Below are 15,153 nucleotides of genomic sequence, written 5' to 3' on the forward strand. Positions count from 1 at the left end.
TGGGAGTGCTACCGAGCCACAGGAGCTTGTTTTTCCTGCGGCCGTCAGGGCCATGTTATGCGAGATTATTCGATGGCGAGTGGTTCTGGTAGTACAGTTCAGCCGACGGGATCAGCCGCTGGTTCATCTTCTACTCCCTCAGCTATGCGCCCTGCAGGGCGGGGTATGCCGGCACCAGCGGGCCGCGGTCGAGGCCGTGGCGGTGTTTCATATTCTAGCGGTCCTTCGAACAGCATATATGCGTTGGCCAGCCGACAGGACCAGGAGGCACCACCAGATGTGGTTACAGGTACATTACTAATCCACTCCTGAAGTGTATATGTGTTAATAGATCCAGACCCTATTTTATCATATATTTCCCCCCCCCCCCCTGGTTGATAGTAAAACTGGGATAAAAACCCGAATCGATGGAGCTGTCTGAGGTAGTTAATCATGCAAATGAAAAGTGGATGTTAAGGATTTAAAAGGCTAACCCGATGACTGTATAGTCGTAAGAGTAAAAGACTCTCTCTAGATTGGAGTGAGATATGTTACGAGGACGTTTTGGAAGTTGTTAAGACCCCGACTTGCCTTAAATTACGTGATGAAGGTCGTGGATGCAGTTATACCGGCATTGACGCACAGAAATTTATCAAAGTTTCGAGGTTAAGCGTGCTAGGGCCAGAGAAATTTTAAGATGGGTGACCCCCTGGGAAGTGTACAAAAATTTTCATAAATGTGGGTATGAAAGACAGATGTGAAAGTTGGGTAACCTGAAAGAAATTAGCATATATGAAGTAGTTAGAAATCTTAAAGAGGTCGCGTAGACTGAAACGGACTAGACTGGTGAAAAGGAAAGAAAGCAAGTACGGGATAGCAATTGTAGCATTTGGAAAACTCTGAAGGAAGGGAAGAGACCTCCCCGAAGTATGATGAGACCCCCTTAAGGTTAGCTGAACATTCAAGGACGAATGTTTTAAAAGGGGGGGAGAATGTTATATCCCGCATTTTTGCGCATTCGAAAAATTTGAAATAATGTTGACTTGTAAGAAATAAGGCCACATTTTGATTTTTATCTAATATATATGTGTTGTTTATGAAAAATATTGAGACGGAAATATCGAGGAAGGCTAAGGGCGAAATTGGAATTTCGGAAACTACTTTCATGAATTACAAGAAGTAGTCAACTAATTGGGCCAAAAAAAAAAGAGAACAAAAGGCCCAACTCATGTGGGTGGCCGGCCAAGGAGAGGAAAAAATGGGCCAAGCCCATGTAAATTATGCCCATTAATTAAATAAATGAAAAGGGGGCCAACAAGTCTTCATTCTTCATGAAGTTTCAAGAACAACCAAGAAGACAAAAATTGAGAGAAAATAAAGAAGAGGCCTCACGGCCAAGGAGAAAAAAATTGAGGGCTTCCAATTTTGATCCAAAATCGTAATTTTCTTGTATCCTTACTAAGCTCAAGACCCTCTTCAACGTGGTATAATTTTTTAGGCGAGAAAACTACTTTTGTGGCAAGTGAAAAATTTAAGAAAAGGTAAAATTCTATCCTTTTATGTTATGGAATATATATATATATATATATATATATATATATATATATATATATATGTTGTAGTATGTGGAAATGAGTGAAAAGTATGAAATTTGTGTGTGTGTGTGTGTGGGGGGGGGGGGGGGTGGGTGTTGTGGCCGTGAGGTACCTCATGGTGAAGGGGAGATGAGTTGATTTTATTTATTATGTTAATTGCGTTGTTGTGACCTTGTGATGTAATTGGAAGAATAATAGTCAAGTTGGCATGAAAATGTTGTTAAGTTGTTGTAGGGAATTTTATGATTTTATTGTGAATTTATGTAATTATGGAAATGGAATTGTTAAGGTGTAGATTGTGGTTGTTGTTGATGAGAATGGGATGAGAATTATGGAGTTGTGATGTGTGTGTGCATAGCCGTGTGTGTGTGTGAAGTAGTGTATGGCCGTGAGCCATAGTATGGTGAAGGGGAGGTGAAGTGAAGTTCATTTAGTTGGTTAGTTGTGTCGTTGTGACATTTATGACGTAAATAAAGGTTTAACGAGTTGAGTTGGCATTGAAATTGGTTATAAGTCGTTATGGGAAATTATGTGATTTTTTATATAGTTTTTATGTACTTACGAAAGTAAGATTCTAGAATGTGATTTAATGTTATTGTTATTGAATTTGGAAGAAGACAATGCGATTTAGTAGTTTTGTCGCATTTGTAGAAGTTTCGGATGGAATATGGAATTGGCGGGAATACTTGAATCCATGAATATTGTTTGGAATGCTATTGAAATATGTTTGAATAATCTTGAATTAGTTAATGGATATGGAAAATGTTGATACTAGTTTGATAGTGTGAAGTTGGGATGGAAGATATTGAACTATGTAGAAAAGAAGGCTATTTATGTTATAATGTATTTTGTGATGTTGTTGGTATTGTTGGGTTGTTGTTGTTGATATTTTGGGCCGAGGTGATTCTCGGGGATGTTAAATTTATAGGGGAAACGCTGCCGAAATTTCGGTAGACAATATGAATTTAAGACTTGAAATTCTAAAAGCTTGAAACTTATATTTGACAACTATGACCAATTGTAGATTTTGGACGAAACGGGGATTGAGTTTGGACGAGCGTAAGGCGCAAGTGAGGTATGTAAATCTACCCCTTTCCTTCTTTTGGCATGTCCTAGATATACTAGGTTGAGATCTGAGCCTCGGGGACAATTCTGTTCATGGAAATCCGAATTTGATTTTTGGGTACTATTCATTCAATATAATTGAACTATAATTCTCATGTTGGTTGGAAAAATGATCAAACATCCGCAACCTTCGTAAACGTAATCGCATCGCTCTGAAGCTTTCATTGATGATTCCATAGAGCCTAATGTTCATGATTCTTGTCCGCCACCTCGACTTGACCCGAGGTGGGCCCATTGACTCCGAGACTCCTTGGTTTGCCCTATTTGACTTATCCTTGCATGATATCGGAAAGAGACTTTTGCTTATGACTTTAGCTACTAAAGAATAATGTTTGGTGGCTCCGTGATATTTTGATTTATGTTTTGAACTATAAATACGATTTCAGAAGTACTTTTGTGAGATAAACTCCGTATTGATCAGTTGTCCGGACTAGTTTGCCTAACGGGTTGTCATATGATTATATCCAGTTTCATAAATATTTTGATATGTAAATTGCATTAGTTTCCGCACTACTCTGCTCATGCCCATTATTATGATATCGTTCGCCGGTTTCCAGGCCGGTTTTGTGATCGTGCGCACTATGATATATTCGGCAGTATGCTGTGTTACGGTTCCCGAGACCTCGCCATAGGGCCGGGTTCCGTTTATGGAGTTATGCTGTGATATGGCTTATGATATGATGCGTGTGATGATATGTTATGTTCGGGGTTGTACGGAGATTTGAAACTTTCTGGAGTATGCTGTGTTGTGGCGCCAATGTCGGAGTGGCGACCACGTTCCTGAGCCTTATGCATGATTTCTTTTACTTGCATTATGTACATATGATTTCCGTATCGGTTTTGATATACTGATTCGGTATTCCCTTCTGTACCTTATGCTTCAGTTATGGTTGGATTTCTGTATCTTCTGCTTTGCATACTCAGTACATATTTCGTACTGACCCCCTTTCTTCGGGGGCTGCGTTTCATGCCCGCAGGTACAGACGCACAGTTTGGTGATCCACCAGTTTAGGACACCCTCTTCTGCTGTTTGGAGTGCTCCTCTTATTCCGGAGCCTACATTTTGGTATATATGTCTTTTTCTATGTATATGTTTTTATACATTGACTATTTGGGGTACGGCGGGGCCCTGTCCCGTCCTATGTCTTCGTTTTGATTTGTAGAGGCCTGTAGTCACATATGTGGGTCGTGGGTCTTACGTGTGCTCGTCTTGTTTATGGTTTGTGTCTTAATGCGGTCCGGTTTGTTATGGCGGCCAAAACGGCCCATATGTTTGCATATGTACATATGATCGGCGATGTGTATTCCGCCGCCCCTTTTTGTTCTGATATGATATCTCTGTACACGTGACCGCTTAAGATAATAATTATTTTCAGATCTGTTTAAAATGATGAATTTGAAAATTGACCTAAGCTATAATATGACGATTTGGTATGTTTGTCCGTTTGGGTGCCCAAGTAGGGCACCAGTCGCGGCCCACGGGGCTGGGTCGTGACACAATTGTTCTTTCCCATCCTTAATCTGTTGAAATTTCTTCCATTAAGCTAGGTTTAAATCACCGCTTGCCTTTTTTGTTTTTAATTGACTTTGTTGATTAACCAATAAGCCAACCGATAACTGTCCGATAACCGTTAAATCCAAACCGAACCAACCGCTATCTTATAGGTTGGTTAACGGATTGGTATATTTAAAAATCGATAACCGATAAGCCGAAGATTGGTATATTTAAAAATCGATAACCGATAAGCCGAACCTTTAAGCGCTAATATCCAACCGAGCCGCCCGATAAGCAGCCCTATTTGTTATTCACTATGGATAGTATTATTGGTAAGTAAGTAGTACAGATACCTCATTTTTCACTTTTCCTTTTCTATTCTATTTATATTCGTAATCTTCTTCTTGTGGCATTTGCTAGCTTTATTGCATACATCGTTACTTCTGTTAACTAGAACATTTATCGAGAAATAGATAAAAAAAATGGAGAATAGAAAAAGGAAAAAAGATGACGTATCATCCTCTATGATGAATACACATCAATGTATTACAGATGAAATGAACATGAAACCCAGCAACGAACTTATAAGCGAAAACGTCTATGTGCTGATTTGTCTACAAGAATTTCATGTGATTAATTGGTAACTTCATCATAGCTATTGATTTTGTTTAAGGCTGCTGGCCTGCTGCTACTGCTACTGCCACTGCCTACTGCTGCTGCTACCGCTACTGCTTACCGCTGCTACTTGTTTAAGTTTAAGGCGTTAAGCTACTGATTTTGTTTAAGGCTTATTTAGATCTCTTATAAGTTCATGTGAAAATTGAATTCCGATGAATTGAAATAGCCCATTTTGAATTAAAAAAACATAAAATAGCTCACTTTTAATTAAAAAGAAAGTTCATTTTACAAGTAGAAAATCGAATTAGAAAAACCGAAATTGAACCGAACCGAAATTTAAAAAACCGAACCGAACAGAACTAATTCAGTGCGGTGTTCGGTGTCCACTTTCAAAAAACCGAAATCGAAAAACCGAACCGAAGTTTGAAAAAACTGAGAACCGAAGAACCGAATGCCCACCCCTAATTGCAACCTAGGAATTAAACTCTTAATTCCTCTCCCTTACAATGTCCCTATTGTAAGCAATTCTAGACTACCACTAGCCAAACAAACTAATACACCTTGCCTATCCCTAGACAAGTGTACCACTCAAAGGTTAAATAGGAGAACAACCCACAAACAACTTCTAAGAATTCAAACTAATTAACCTAAACTAACTCTAGCCTAGTGTACCACTCAAAACTTGTAAAGATAAACTTCTTACAAGCAACCCTCTTAGAATTCAAGCACCTACAAACAGCTTCTTAAAAGAGAAGAGTAGGTTTACAATTTATAGAACAAAGGAACAAAGACTTAACAACCTAGGACTTGAAGCATCTTCAGTTCAGGGATCTGGTCCTTTGTCTTGTTGAGACTTTGTTCTTGAGAGCACCTTGAGAGGGGTGGCGGCTGCACTTGAGAGAAATATAATTTTTTGATTTGCAAGTGTTAGGTCAAACTAATCCCGAACATGTTGTATATATATGAAACCAAGGTATAGAGCATATGAGAAACATATGACCATGGATGATAACTTTCCAAAGGCTATTAGTTCCTAGCATACATACATCTGTGCTGATGCAGTTCTGCCAGAACAGTGCAACAACTTTACCAGCTGTCATGTTTCGTATAGTGTCCAGGCGACCTGATCAAGGACCCGGTCCTTGGTGTGTTTGTCAAATCATCAAAACTACAACATATCATAACTCATCAATCCTTAAGGAGCCACAAAAAGAATGAAAAATTTACTATACCACCCTTAATTATTACTAAGTCATCTAAAATCAATCAAACATTCATCTAAAATCAATCAAACATACTTTAAGGGCTCATTTGGTTGGGAAACAACTTATCCCGAGATAACTAATCTCGGGATAAGTTATCCTGGGATTAGTTATTCCACCCTCAAGGTGGGATAAAATAAGGCTACAATCCCAAAATAACTAATCTCGGGATTAGTTATCCCGAATTTTTATTCCAACCAAACATGGGATAAGGAGACACTAAAATTTTATCCCAGGACTATTTTTGCTTATCCTTCACACCAAACGACCCCTAAAAGTTGTGTATCCACTAACAATTTCCTGAAGTTTCCTATTCAATAATTAATAATAAGGGTAAAATAGGTATGAAATGGTAAATTATCTCTTGATTTTTCAAGATGGACAAGTAAAAGTGGACATTTATATTTTTAGTATACATGACTAACCATTGCCCTACATAGAAATCTTTTTAGTCTTAGTGTAGCTTTTTGTATTGCATATTTTAGGATTTGATGAAACTTTCTTAGTATTTATAATTAATTTTATTTGTGGACCGTTTCCCTCAAATCTAACAAACAGAAAGTGTTAAATTTGACAAACTTAAAAGATCAAAACTGTTAAATGCATACTTAAGGGACTATTTTAAACCTACCATCAAACATAAGGGACCATATTTGCCATTTTCTCGGATTTCCTAAGAAATGTGTGGTTATGGTTGGTTTTTGGGCGGGCTTTTTTTGATAGCGTAAGTGAAAAAGCTTTAGCTCAGCTACAATGGCGGTTTCTATGTTCATAGCTGCTAACAGCACTGTAAAGTTAAACTTTCCAACTGTAACAAAGGTGGATAACCTGCACATTGAATCCTTCCGTGGTTTCTTAAAGCCTGTGCGTTGTAATGCGGTAGAACAACAGGTATTGAACATTCTGTATAAATATCACTTCATTATTTTACCAAGAGATAAGGTCAAAAATACACCTGAACTATCAGTTGTTTTTTTTTCCTACCTGAATTATCATTTGTATTAAAACACACCTAGGTGTGTTTACATGTAGATAAAGGGGTAGGGGTTTAGTAGCTCAGTTGGTTTGTTACCTAAATTTTCACCTTGTTGGTGAGTGTTCGAATCTCCACATTGTAATCCCCTCCCCCATTTCCCCTTCCTCTACCCTCTATGTAATAAAACAATTTAAAAAAAAAAAACATGTAGATAAAGGGAACAACTAATAGTTGGCCTAATCAGGTGTGTTTTAATATATAAATGGTGATAGTTCAGGTAGGAAAAAGGAAACAGTTGATAGTTTGGGTGTGAAACTTGCGAAAAAGTAAATTATAAGCATTGTATAGTCTCTGTCAGATCATTATTATGTAATTTGTGATTGATTTTTTTTCATATTTGGTGCAAGTGTGTGTAATTTTTTTAAGATTCTGTATCATATGAGCAAATAAATTATTATTATTATTATTATTTCAATCAATTACGAGCGTTCTCTTTCTAGTGTTGATATTTGGAATCCAATGATATTGATATTACATCTAAAGTTCAGTATTTGAAGATTAAGCTGTATGTTAAGTATGAAAATGGATTTTTCCAGGAAGAAATTTTTATTGATAACAAGATGATGGGGAAGTTGGGAGAAAGTAACGAAGTAGATGAGAAAGGAGAGAGAAATGAATAAAAGGAATGTAAGAAATTAAAGTTTTCCATCAAAATGTTGAAGGAATATAATTCAGTAGTTAATAGAAGCGTGCTCTCTCAAACAACCTAAACTTTTGGATGAGAGGGTCATGCAGTTCAATAAAATACTTGAAGAATCTAGGCAAAAGGAGTTGAAAAATGCTACATAGGAAGAGACTTAGAGAAATAAGTTTTGCATCATAGCAAAAAGAAGACTCACCTATTTATACATGTCAAACACAATACACACATGGCATTTGCCTTGTGGGACAATATTCAACTTAAGAACTAACTATGCTAATATTCTAACACAGATTTAACATCAGGGAAATGAAACAGTGCAATTGTTGATTCATTAGGAATGAGGTCCTTCTGGATATTTGTATTCTCTTGTGGGATTTCCTTGGACCCTTTCTTCCATCCTACTCTGACGTGCCTGCAACTATCGCCTTCAATGTAATGCCACATACCTCTCTCTTGCTACAGCTCTAACCAAACCTGTAGTTTAGTAGTCAAGCTATCACCAATATCAGCTATTTTCTTTTCTTGTGGTAGATTTATTACCACCTCTGAGTGATTGTGCCTCCTACATGCTGAGGTCTCCGTTATCACGAAAAAAATCCACTTTACCATGTTTTCCTGCTCTGAAATCTACTTTATTCGGTGGAGATAGATCTGATCATTTCTACTCCCCCCCCCCCCCCCCCCAAACCCCCCCTCCCTCCTCCCCTTCTTCTTCCTCCTTTACTCACTTTTCCAATTCTGCTTCCTCTATTCTCCTTTCTCCTCCTCTGCACTTTTGATAGCAGCTTCATTATCTGTCTTGATTTAACAGAGAATGCCCATTCATAACCAGTTTAGGATCAGCCTAGCCTGGGTTTGTACCTCGTATACTGCCAAGATTTTCACGAATAGTTTAGGACCTTTTGTTCATTTATCTCCAAGCAATGGTCTTGGGACTTAAGACGTAGAGAGGTCTCTCTTTATCCTGCTCTGTATATGTCATATATTGTTTCTAACAATTTTGACACTAATGGGGTTGCTCTAATGCGTTAAAGTACACATACTATTTAATCCTAAATGTGATTGTGTTGCTAGTAAGTACATGAAGAATCTCTTTTACACTCCAATTATGTTAAACCATGCTTACTAAATAATTGCAGTTCTCTACAAAATTGTAGAAGCACTTTATCTAATTGTATGGACTTTTAATGTACCGCCAGAAGATTTCTTCCCAAAGTTGCGTTCTTGTTTTCTCATTAGCAGTAACTGACTCGGCTGTAGCTCTCCTTGTGCATTACTTGCCTCGCTTCGTTTACAAAATAATTGGTGAATCTGTAATTTCCATCCGTCATATCTTACTGGATCATGTTTTCCCTTTGCCCTAGCTATTCTGTAAGTTGGATATTTATCAGAAATTTATTTTGCCAACTCTACTATTCCTGAGTCTACTATCTATTTCTAAGTGTAAGTGGTACTGTTGAGATACAGAGATAGAACAAAATGAGGGAAACCTGTGCATTCCCTCATGGGATTTCAATTCGGATTACCTTTTACTGCAAAATAACTTGACCCTGGTTTACTAGCTTTGGTGTGGATATAACATGAATACTTCATAACGGTCCTCTAATTTCTATGGCATATTATTAGTGTGGCGAATATGCATCTGTCTAGTAAGTAGGCTTCTATTGGACTTTTTTTTTTTAATAAACTACTAATAATTTGCTGATACTTTGCGAAAATCCTGGTATAGAAGTGTTCTAAAGAAATAGAACACCTATAAAAAAATATGACTCTCTGAAAATAAACGCCCAGTCAGTATATTGCTAGAAAGCTTATGGTTGCACTAAAAGTTAACTAAGAAAAAAGACGAGCCTCCATCCATACAAAATCATTTCCTTCTCAATACAAAAGCTGTCATATTCTTGTCCTTCTAAAGTAACCACATAGGAGCCACATTCTATCCTCTACATCTTCTTTTCCTTCTTCTGAAAGTCCAGCTAAACACCACATCCTAAACTGTAGCTCATTGATCCTGTACCCCAAACAGATACAACACCGACCACTACAATCGTGTGGCAACCAGGCAATGCACTAATAAGTGGTCCACATCTTTGCCTGTATATTCTCACATGTAAGACCAGCTAAGATATATTATCTTCCTTTTCTTCAAATTTACAACTGGAAGGATGGCCCCTTGCCGTACGAACTAGATGAAAAGAAGGTACTCGGAGCTCTGGGAATCCGTACTGATAGATCATAGAATGCTCTAGTCTCTCTTCTTAATAACCTGTGGTAGGAGGATGTCACCAAAATACTGCACTTGCCCGTTGATTCCTTTTCCAAATATTTTAATACAATAATGTAATGTGCTTCTATGTGGACCATTTTAAAAATGTGTGTTGCTGGTGTCTCGACTAACATGGTGAGATCAACTTGTCATGTCTTAGTTCTCACAGGTTCATTATAGTCTAAAAGTTCTGAAATGTCATTTCTCTCCCAAGTTTGTCTTCTCTTCTCAAGTACTTTCCTTTCCATTTTGCAATGACCCTTCTTTATAGATACACTATATCTGCATCCGCTTAACCACCTTGTTTCTAAGTGGAGATATTTTTAAACCTGCTATGATCTTGTGGTCATGTTCTACTAATATTACCTGCTCCATTAGCTGACTGTTTATCTTCGTCTTAAGATACTGAATATCTCGCCTCTTGCAACATCCGAGTTTCTTACTTCTTTTGCTTATTGCTGTGGTGCTGTTGCTTTACCGTTTTAGAAATCTAACTCTTTATTTGTCTGTTTTCATTTGAAAGGTTGAGTCAGGAATCTTGTGTGAACCTTGCAGTGGCACTGGATGGTTGCTTTGTGATTTTTGTAAAGGGCAGAAAACCAATGTGAAATCTGAGACTAACAAAATTTTCCGTCGGTGTCCATCATGTAGAGCTGTAAGTGTTTTCTTTGTTATACTTATATAGTTGTTCCAGCGGTGATTAAGAAGAGAAATAATGAGAATGAGTTCTGCCAGAGTTGGAGGCTTTTTGTTTTCTGGAGCTGACTTAGAGGAGTAGTAATCATCTTGCATTACATTAACCATGGATGATAATTACATTAACCTACCAACTAGAAAACTGATGCCGACTCTTAGAGATTAGATTATAACCACTAGAATATGTTAGAGAATCCCTAGCGTTAGATAATCGTTAAGTAATTTACCAAAAAAAAAAAAAAACGTTAAGTACATAATATTGAAATATTATGGGCCCAAATAGAGCATTCATCATATTGGATTCATGTCATCGATCCCTATTAACTTGGGGTTGAGGCGCAGTTGTTGTATGCGTGTTGTTAAAGTTTAACAAGAATTCCAATTAAGAATTTCTTTGTGCTACCGCAGGTGGGGTACATATTGTGCTCAAAATGCAAAGTTTTCAAATGCGTAACCTTCCCAAATGATGAAGATGGTATGGTCCTCAGCTTTTGAATTTGCAAGTTCATCTCATTTGTATTTAGAATATTCATTCCGACCATTCATAGATAAATTTTATTGATTAGAGTTGCTTATATAAATTTAACTGATATTTGTATTCTAAGATGATCAATATAAAGAGAAAAAGAAAGTTCTGAAGTTATGCAAATTCTTTGAGATTTCAGGCATTCTATAGATGTGTACACAAATGTTCAGTCTTCCAGATCATTGCATAATTGTTTATTGATTAGCGATTCCAAGTTTCCAACTTGTGAGAATAACATTTCCGTGGTTTCTCATTCGGTGTTCAGTACCAGCTTTGGTATTGATTAATCCGAATTCGCATCGGAAAGCCCCATTTGAAGTAATCGCTTCCTATCAAAGAAAATCACTTATTTTTCATGAAAACATTTTCCTTCATTCCAAACACACACCCGTAGTGTTCAAACAATCCAGCTCCTCATGACACACATATACAATAATAACTATGCATCAATCTCAAACAAGTTAAGGTCGGCTATCTGTATCCTCATTGATCATGCTGCCCAAAATTTTAATTCAACATTGGTGTTCAAAGCCAATCCCAACTGAAAGAGCAGTGTTGGTGAATGAGATTGAAGTAGCTTTGCTAGGGATGCATAAGGGGGGATTTGATGTTTATATTTCCAGGTTGCTTCATTCATTACATCAGCATTTTGCTGCCCATTTTGTTTATAAGTCTGTACGACGAGTTTGAACAGCTAATGAGCAGCCAACGTCAAAGCTAGTTTAAAGAAAATGCCAAAAGCTAGTTTGAGCTGGTGATACAAATTTAATTTTACTTTCAAGCCAGTTAAGAATGTCTTGCTCTGATTTTGAGAACTGCTCTTTCTTTTGTTTCATAGTTCCTTCCAGCTATGATGATTTTATCTTGGATATCTTGCATGCTTACACATATTCACAGGATCATCACAATAACTAGAAGACTAAGCTATAATTTACTGAAGACAAATGCATTTTCGACAAAGGAACTTTTATTTATGAAACAACTTTAGGAACATAGCCTGTCACGACTTTCATACAAGGCAACACAATACCCCAACTAAAACAAAAAGGAAAAACAACAACATGCACAAATAAAATCCCATTGGCAGTTCCTGATCTTATTTGCTGTAGCCACAAGTAAATTGTTTCATAGACTGCCCTGATTGGAAGATTTCACCACTTCAACTTGGCTGGAAAATACTGCAATCAAGATGCACGACATAATTAGTGAGAATTCATATAGTCGATTTCAACTTGCTTTGAGGCGTAATAATTGTTGTCATAAAGCAGATTGAAGAAAGTTATTTGATCTTACTCAACTAGTTGAAGAACCTTATTTGATCTTATTCACGGCATGTGAAAATTTACCTTCTCAATGAGGGACATGTAGTAAGGCTTCACTTTCTCCACATCAATCCTAACTTTGCTCTTGCTATACAGATCATATTTGCTGTCAATCAACCATCATAAAATATTCAGTCAAACCACATTCTCAACAGTCAATAATAGAAAAAATACATCAAGAAAAATAAACCAGAACAGTCAGAACTACAACTCATCATTAGCAAAACAAAATCATACTTGAAGATATGAAGCCATTTCAGATTTTCATGATCCTCCTCATTCATCAAGTGTGTATAGGCCCCTGACTTGTGCAGAGCTACATAAAAAACCGGTTCAAGATTAGGCATAAAAATTTGACAATTATATCCATAAAGTGATAAAACATTTTTCAAGAACGACAATGAAAATAAGAAGTTAATTATGCAATGCTTACGATAGAAGGAATGGTAGCGAATGATGAACAATGCAGCAGATGGAAGAGTAGTTTTATTTTCCTTAGCCACCTGCATATAATTATACACATTATGTAAATCAGACATAATCTGCCATTTACTTTGACTAAGTCTGAAAGCTTTTTTCCGGAAAAGAAAAATGTATACCAAGTAAATGTAGTCATCATGGCCCCAAGACATCACCACATTATCAAGCCCACATCCTTCAGCATAAACTCCATATTTTGTGTTGTAAGCTGAATTGTGGTAATCAGGATTTTCCTTCAATTGCTGCGGAATAGGCAATTGAGTAATAAGAAGAATGAAGCTTTAGGAGGAAATAAAACAAAACTCTAGAAGAAAATAGGGAAGAAAAACACCTCATGAAGAACAATTGATTCATCAAAAGCACAGCCAAGGGGAAATGTGTCACCTGTCATAAGTTATATAGTTAACAGATTAAATACGTATTTGAGAAATAAAAGGGTCATTTCGACAAATGTCCTTTTTGCCACTACTAATTAAATTATGCCCTCATTTGTTCAGTAGGCTAAAGTTTGTCTGCAAAGATAAAAATACATCCAACTGCTGCTAAAGGCGAAGTCACGCCCCTAGGCTAACAGGAATATAATTAGGCCATACGGTACAAATACTCGAAATAAATGTGGAAAATATAATATATACTATTTGAGTTTGTACAATGAAATTCTTACCAACAACAGCCCACTGTGGAAGCCCTCCAAAGCTAGGAAGCAGAAGAACTTTGCCAAGATCTACAACATTTAGGGCATGAATCAACAATATCATCATAACTTTAAATGCTTATTAGTAATTTTTATTAAAGATTAAAATCTTGTTTTTTTTTTCAACAAACCATGAATAAGGCCAGTCAAGTGCAACCAATCCTCATTAGGATAATCCTTCCTAATGCCTTCAGCAGTTTGCAACAAATGCTCAATTTGGGGTTCATCCAAATCAGGATCACTGTCATCCACAACTTCATTCAAAAGTTCACAGCATTCCCATATGCTCATCTCCACTCTATTCAACCTTCCATATTCTTCCCTCATCTTTTTTACCTGTTTAATTTTAATCCATAAAAGTTAACACATTTATGTATGCATTAAACAAATGTTCAAATTTGCTGGCAACTGTAGGCCACACACATGAAGAAAATTTGCTAGCACGGGAAGATAAGACCAAAAGATATGGAATTTTTGCTCCTAGTAAATTTAAGCACGGTAGCTTGTGAAAGATTTTAATATAGCGTTATAGTATTTTCCAGTGTAACGTAAAAGATGTTCTAATTCAAGATTTTTTGTTTTTGTTTTTTGGAGTCTTACAAAATCATATGTCTGGTTAATGTGGCTCTGGCGATAGAGTTCCTTCACGATCTTTTTCCGTTCAGTTTCTGCACTATAGTCCCTGCATCCATATTTAATTAACGTAAGATTACGTTGTATACATACATCATATCAATTTTAGTTTCTTAATTGAGAAAAAGTAAAAATTAACCTGAATGAGTTGCCAAATGCATTGTTGCCAGGGACAACAAATACATCATTTGAGACATCCTTTGGCACAACAAATCCTCCATTAAGAAACAATTCCTTAGCATGAGAACTTGCCTTCTTGTTCTCCACTTCTGCTGTTGATGAGAGCAAGATCAAGAGCACACATATCAATCATCATTTCACGAATATATAGTCATCCAACTATTAGTTGGTTGCACCAAAGTCATAAAGTTAATTTTTTGTAATGGAAAGAATAACTCAATTGTGCCTATATAACGAAACATAAAAATTGTTGGAAATTACTGAATTTGGTTCCCAAAACGGGTGTGGATGAACCATTTCGGTACGTGTTCAACAACCTATATGTCTTAGAAAATCTATTTAATATGTACAAATTATACATCCAGAACTCAATAATTTTAAAGGGCTAGACACCTGAATTCATAAATTTTAAATTTTGGATTCACCTCAGTTTGAAAATATAAAGTTAACTGACATATCAAAGAGACTAACACATTTGCAAATACAAGTACTAATAAATGGTTGTAGTGTAATAAATTTTAATTGAAAATCTAAGGTTCCAATATTAAAAATGACAAAAAAATCTACTAGGAAAGCTTTCTCCTTAAAAAGGGAATACCGGAT

The 15,153-nt window shown here is 36.6% G+C and overlaps 2 protein-coding genes across 2 annotated transcripts; one reads left to right on the forward strand and one right to left on the reverse strand.

Annotated features, from left to right (window-relative positions):
• The first annotated feature begins 6,771 nt into the window (after positions 1 to 6,771).
• On the forward strand, positions 6,772 to 11,358 carry LOC132635587 (uncharacterized). The gene is made up of 3 exons (XM_060352031.1): positions 6,772 to 6,965; positions 10,543 to 10,674; positions 11,124 to 11,358. The coding sequence occupies exons 1-3, from the start codon at positions 6,828 to 6,830 to the stop codon at positions 11,208 to 11,210; spliced, it is 357 nt and encodes a 118-aa protein (XP_060208014.1). The 5' UTR covers positions 6,772 to 6,827; the 3' UTR covers positions 11,211 to 11,358.
• A 743-nt stretch (positions 11,359 to 12,101) lies between these two features.
• Positions 12,102 to 14,655, reverse strand: LOC132637291 (inositol oxygenase 4-like; the record flags this gene model as incomplete). Its single annotated transcript, XM_060354405.1, has 10 exons — positions 12,102 to 12,419; positions 12,588 to 12,669; positions 12,801 to 12,879; positions 12,997 to 13,066; positions 13,163 to 13,285; positions 13,375 to 13,427; positions 13,708 to 13,767; positions 13,869 to 14,073; positions 14,338 to 14,419; positions 14,510 to 14,655. Coding segments are annotated over 10 exons (927 nt in total), but the record flags the coding sequence as incomplete, so codon positions are not given.
• Between the last annotated feature and the right edge of the window lie 498 nt (positions 14,656 to 15,153).

Source organism: Lycium barbarum, chromosome 4 (assembly GCF_019175385.1).
Source record: "Lycium barbarum isolate Lr01 chromosome 4, ASM1917538v2, whole genome shotgun sequence".
NCBI lineage: Eukaryota > Viridiplantae > Streptophyta > Magnoliopsida > Solanales > Solanaceae > Lycium > Lycium barbarum.

Excerpts from the sequence above, each read along its gene's own strand:
- LOC132635587 (XM_060352031.1), top strand. The coding sequence starts at position 6,828 with ATGGCGGTTTCTATGTTCATAGCTGCTAACAGCACTGTAAAGTTAAAC. Across the intron at positions 6,966-10,542 it reads GTAATGCGGTAGAACAACAG|GTTGAGTCAGGAATCTTGTG; the intron begins GTATTGAACATT and ends TTCATTTGAAAG. Across the intron at positions 10,675-11,123 it reads GGTGTCCATCATGTAGAGCT|GTGGGGTACATATTGTGCTC; the intron begins GTAAGTGTTTTC and ends GTGCTACCGCAG.